The sequence below is a fragment of the Meriones unguiculatus genome, chromosome 1 (genome assembly GCF_030254825.1).
Source record: "Meriones unguiculatus strain TT.TT164.6M chromosome 1, Bangor_MerUng_6.1, whole genome shotgun sequence".
Taxonomy (NCBI): Eukaryota; Metazoa; Chordata; class Mammalia; order Rodentia; family Muridae; genus Meriones; species Meriones unguiculatus.
The window spans coordinates 134,862,107-134,868,106 of record NC_083349.1 but is presented as its reverse complement, the minus strand read 5'-3'; the positions used below and the strand labels follow the sequence as shown (position 1 = coordinate 134,868,106).

The following is a 6,000-nucleotide window of genomic DNA, read 5'->3' as shown; positions in this document are numbered from 1 at the left end:
TTCTAGTTAGTGACAGTCAAAGTATTGTAATCTCTAGATTAGCCACTGAAAGAATAAGATACAAAGAACTACGTCAACAATAGAATCTTGGTTTAGCCTTTTGTAACAATAGAATGTGTGCTGTAATCCTTTGAAACAAGAATGCATAGTATAGCCCCTTGTGACAAAAGAATGCACACTGTAGCCTTTTGTCTTATTTTTTATTTTATTTTAACCCCATAGCGACTACAAAGAATGGCAAATTCACTTTATTTTTTAAAGTATTTAGCATTGTTTTTACTTTATTCTTCATGTTACATGACAACTTGAAGCATGACTCCCTTAAATGATGAAAAATATTTTTTTTTCATATGTGCATTGGTCCTGTACTGTTTAGAAGGTCTTGGTGTTCTCCACTCCTGGCTCTAATGCGCTTTCTGCATCTTTCTCACTTTCCTGAGCCCCGAGGGGAGGGATTGGATGGAGCCATCCTGTTTAGTGCTGAGTGTTCCAAGGTTTCATTCTCTGCATATTATCTGGCTGTGGATCTCTGTATTTGCTCCAAACTACTGCAGGACAAAGCTTCCCTGATGGTGGCTGAGCAGGGCACTGATCTATGAGCACAGCAGAATGGCATTACAAGTCATTTCCTTGTTAAGTTCCTTTAGTAGAACTACTAGTATTTAGTTTTACCCTAGGTCCCTGGGCTATCTAGTCTCAGGTGCTTGGTCACCCATTTAGCCAAGAACTCAACGAGAATGAGGCAGCAGGCACAAAGCCTGCATTAGTCAGCTCCAGAAGGGGTTCTAGAGCAGAAAGAAGTAAATGTGAGCCCCCAAGCAGATACTATCTCCAACTGATAACCATTTGCAAATGCAAATTTGTTTCCAAGGGAGTCTCACTGGGGGAACCAATTTCTCTTAAGGGTAGGCCATCAGTAGTGGAAGGCCAACAGGAAAGGAATTCAACAGGGTTTTGGGAGGTTCCTTGTCTCATATCTGTAGCAGAAGTTTTGGTTGTGTTGGGTAGATGTTTTTGTTGTAGTCCCAAGTACGGGATGCTTTGTCCATAGCTGATAGCAGCATCCTGAGAGGTGCCTAATTTTTGTCAGCTGGTAAACAGCCTCCTGAAAGAACACAGGATCCTTGTCAACAGGGAACTGCCTTGTGCAGGGGACGTGGTTTTTGCCAGCTAAAAAATATCCTGATATCACTTTGCTCCTATAGAGAAAAGCTCTGGAGAAAAGCTCCGGAGAACTCTTTGTGCCGTTTTTTACTGAACCCTGCTGTTGCGGCTTTTGCTATTGCTGGATTGCTGGACTCCTGGATATCCTGATGACAAAGAGTGGTACTGACCCAAGGAACTATGTCTGAAGAGGTCTACATCCCCTGACCTTCTTTCTCTTCTACCTAGGGTTGGTGGTTTGGAAGGAGAGAGGCTTGAGGAACCACAAATAAAATAGGTTTAAATAAGTCAAAGCCTATGCATAACATCATGTCAAGGCATTTTTTAAAAACTTTTTTCGTCTTTTTATTCTATAGTTCTGTGTGTGTGTGTGTGTGTGTGTGTGTATTATAGATTCTGCCCTTGTGTTTTCATGGGATTCCTGACTCTACAAACGAGTGGTTCTCTGCACTGATAGCTGTTTCTCAAGCTTTTTCTTGAGCACTTTGTTGGTTTTGTCCTATTTCAATGTATTTGTTTTATCTCATTATATCATATTTTATTATTATCCCTTAGAAGCCTGTTTGTTTTCTAATGACAGAAAGGGAGTGAGTAAATCTGGATGAAAGAGGGGGTGGGAAGGAAGTAGGAAGTGTAGAACGAGAGGAAGCCATCATCAGGATACGTTGTATAAAAAAATCTTTTCAATGTAGGAAAATAAAATACTTTTTGTAAAGTACATTCTTCTACATCGGGTTTTAAAATTTTTTTTATTAATGGACAGCTGACTTGCTGTGACTGGAAAGTACTGCCTTAAGATAATTAAACACGTTTGTAGCAGCTTTATTTGTAATAGCCAGAAGCTGGAAACAGCCCAGATGCCCCTCAACTGAAGAATGGATGCAGAAACTGTGGTACATCTATACAATGGAGTATTACTCAGCAATGAAAAATGAGAAAATCATGAAATTTGCAGGTAAATGGTGGGACCTGAAAAGGATCATCCTGAGTGAGTTGTCCCAGAAGCAAAAAGACACACACGGTATATGCTCACTCATATAAACATACAACATAGAATAAACCCACTAAAATCTGTACATCTAAACATACTAAGCAAAAGAGAGGACCCTAACTAAAATGTTCAATCCCCATCCTGAAAGGCAGAGGAAGGACATCGGAAGAAGAAGAATATAGGAAACAACCTAGGAACCTGCCACAGAGGACTTCTGAAAGCCAGAAGAAGAAAACAGGAAACAACCTAGGAACCTGCCACAGAAGGCCTCTGAAAGCCTCTGCCGTGCAGACTGTGAAAGCAGATACTGAGCCTGATAGCCAACTGACGGGCAGAGTGAATGGAATCTTATGTAAGAAGTGGGAAATAGTAAGAGCTGGTGAGGACAGGAACTCCACAAGGAGAGCAACAGAACAAGAAAATTTGAACACAGGGAACTTCCCAGAGACTCCAACCAAGGACTATTCATGGAGATAACCTAGAACCCTGACAATGCAGCCACTTCTGATGAGAACTGATAGACTAAGATCAGAAGGAAGGTGAGAAGGACCTCCCCTATCAGTGGACTTGGGGAGGGGCATGCATGCAGAAAGGGGGGGGAAGGGTGGAACCAAGAGGGGAGGAGTGAGGGGCTTATGGGGGGGATACAAAATGAATAAAGTGTAATTAATAAAAGTTAAAAAAAGTTAACAATTAAAAAAGATAATTAAACACAAAATAGAAGATATGACTAGATAAAAATATACTAAAAATGGAACGTATTAATAAAAGAGACTTTTTAATTATCCTTTTTGTTTTAAATAATGGAGACCCACTAAGACTGATTCCAGGGAGAACTTTTATCTCAGGATCAATTGGGAGGTCAGATGAATAAGAACCCCAAATCCCTGGTATGTACAAAAAACCCTTGGTATAAAAGACAGTTGTGGCTTGAAAGCCGAGCAGTGTGGTCAGCAGGTCTAGCCTGTGTTAGTCTCTTCCCAAAGTGCAAAAACTAAATCCAAGGCAATGGCATTTGGAATTGGGAACGTTTAGAGGAAATCAGGCCCCTCACGTAAACTCATGGATGGGGTTACTCTTACCACAGCGCTATTTTGACCTCCTCCTCCATATAATGATAGAGCAAGATGGGCCTTCCAGGAATGAAGAATCCTAAGGGGAGTCCAATCAGACCAGCACCCAGATTTTGGACTCCCAGATTCCAGAACTCTTAGAAACAAATATTTGTGGTTTGAGCCACTTGGCGTGAGATCTTTTATAAGCCCAAACTGGCCAAGACCACTTGATGTATTAGGGTTTCCCCGAGAAACAGCACCCGCAGATAGATACCTATATCTAAAGCGGAATTGCTCGTGCCACCGTCGGGGCCGATGAGTTCAGAGTGGGTAGTGTGGCTGTAAATTCAGATCTGAGCTGAGGCCATCTTGAGTTTGCAACACAGTGCAGGCTAAGGGACAGCAGGCTTCTGTTGGAACTTCTGGGAGTGAGACAAGTGCTCTGAGTTCCTCCACGGTGCAGGCTTCTTCAGCCCTTAATTTTGAGACACATGAAGCAGAAGAGTACTCAGAGAACACAAACTGTCAGTGCATGGATCCCAGGGTTCCTACGCAGACTGCCAGAACCTAGCAAGTATGTGGGCGAGAACTCAGTGAGGAAGGAATGAGAACGGTGTGAGCATGCACCCAAAATTGTTAACATACGGAGTTGGCTAACATGCAGAGGGGGCCGGAAGGCCCGTTCACAACCTAAAGATAAGAGTTTTGTGCGGTGCAGATGAGCAGGCGCGTTGCTGAATGACTTTGCTTTGCAAGGGAAGTGTTGTACAACTGACGAGTTTAAAAAGGATAGTTAACTTTTTAACACTGATTTACTCACATGGGGTCAACACTGAACCATGATGGTAGTATATGGGAGAATACCCATGTGCTGGGGCTGGAAGAAAAATGGCCACAGCAAGACTAGAATCAACAGGACGCAGGAACCTGAAGGCGGAGTTGAGGGGAGAATGTCAGTGATTTCACACATTACATAATCTTAACTTCACTCGCCCATATTTGTCAGCCTTTGTGCTTGTTCCCTTCTCTCATATTCAGCCTCTCAACACAAATTACAAAAGAAGATGAACTGTGTACATAAGTAGATTTATTCCGAAGCCAACGGAGGGAACTGAAACACAGCACCTTCTTCAGACATGACACTCCAGCTTTGCTTACATGCCGCAAACACTAAAACGCAGAATTGGACATTCTTGGAACGACAGCTATGAATTACAGTTTATGGAAAGGATGAGGCTCATGAAAAGATAAAAGGTGGCCTTTTGGGTGGAGTATGGAGTGGGAGGTGGGTCTACAGGAAGCATGTACAGAGAACGCCCAGTGTTTGACCCCACCGTTCTGAATGTTCAAATACTGCAGAGAGAATCCCTTCAAGAAACACAGAGGTCAAAGGGCTCCTGATAATTTCTGTCAAAACTACTCCAGGCTGAATTACGGCAAAGCTGTTTGAACAAAGAGTATTCCTCATTACAGCTTCCTATGTCCGACAATATTCAGGGCAATATTCAAGGGTAAGTTTTCCCTTTCTGACTGCCCATCTCTGGGCCCATGATTCCCTTTTCCCTAATCATCCCTTCTCTTTCACATCTTCCCTGTTCTTTTCTTTGTTCCCTCAAACCCAGATTTCTTCTTTAAAATGATTTCTTTTCCTTTGTGTACCATCACCAGGGAGCCAGAAAGGAAACAGACTTATTTTTGTGTATTTTGAAAGACAACATTTTCCGCAGAAATGGCCTATTCAATTATACAACAGAAATCAACAGGAAATCAAGGCGTGGGAGGCAGCGATGCTTGAAAGCCTCTATTCTAGGGATGTGCAGTCCTGCCACTGTGCCATGCAGCGTCACAGCAAATGAAGGTACAGTCACACGAGCTCTGCAGCTATCTGCCAAGGATGAAGGCTGCCCGGGCCAGCCACGGTGGACAGTTTTCACTCCTCAGACTGCTGCGGCCCTGAAGGAGCGTCCTGTGCACTGGCCAGTCCAGCCTCAACTCCGTCTCTTCTCTCCCCTTCCACAGAATCACCAGGAGCAGAATGTTCTCGGGGGACACCCACTGCAGCCTCCAGCTGATCTTCATTCACATGGTTAGAGTTGACATCAAGTTTTCCATCTACTGAAAAGAGAGCATGAAAGTCTTTGTTGCTGCTATGTGCCAGGCAGTCTGACCACACTGACACTAGTAACCACTATCACTACACGAGGCAGACTGTTACTTTTATTATAATATATATATATAATATATATAGTCACCGTTGTACGAATCAACAGTCACACTGCAAAGAGGGGTTGGGTACTTGTTCTAAGCTTTACAGTGACAGGAGCAGTGCCAGCACAGAATTCGAGTTTGTGGCTCTAAGGCCATAAAGCTACACTGGAATTACTTGGGGATGACAAAAATCTGGTTTTTAAATAGTTTTTCTTTTAATTAACTTGATGTCCTTAACGTAACTGACTGTATTTAGTTACTTGTTTATCAATGGAGTTTCAGAAATAAAAGCCTACCCATTTCCTGTCCTCAGCACAGGGTACCGATGTTTGATACAGAGCAAAGAAGGCGAAGCAGGAACACCAACTAGTCTCTTAGTAACAAATGTCTCTTTTTAAGAAGAACTTTGTGCAAATCATTCAACCGCACAAGTGAAAAAGAGCCACACTTAGTGAGGAGAGATGAAGGCGGCTAGAAACAGTCAGTTGTACACAGCTAATTTTTTCCAACTGTACACTACACGCTGCCAAGAAAGCAGGATACATCCTCTGGGCTTATGGCTCAGGGCTGACAAGTTCCTAT

General features: G+C 42.8%; 1 protein-coding gene across 2 annotated transcripts in view; it reads right to left on the bottom strand.

Moving 5' to 3' along the window:
* Window positions 1–4,277: 4,277 nt before the first annotated feature.
* Ankmy2 (ankyrin repeat and MYND domain containing 2) overlaps window positions 4,278–6,000 on the bottom strand; it is a 34,571-nt gene continuing 32,848 nt past the window's right edge. The window contains exon 10 of one of the 2 annotated variants that reach the window (XM_021651377.2): window positions 4,278–5,325. In XM_021651377.2, the coding sequence (XP_021507052.1) occupies window positions 5,141–5,325 (185 nt within the window). In that variant the 3' untranslated portion in view covers window positions 4,278–5,140. The remainder of the gene's footprint in view (window positions 5,326–6,000) is intronic. The other variant, XM_021651378.2, reaches the window with a different exon arrangement.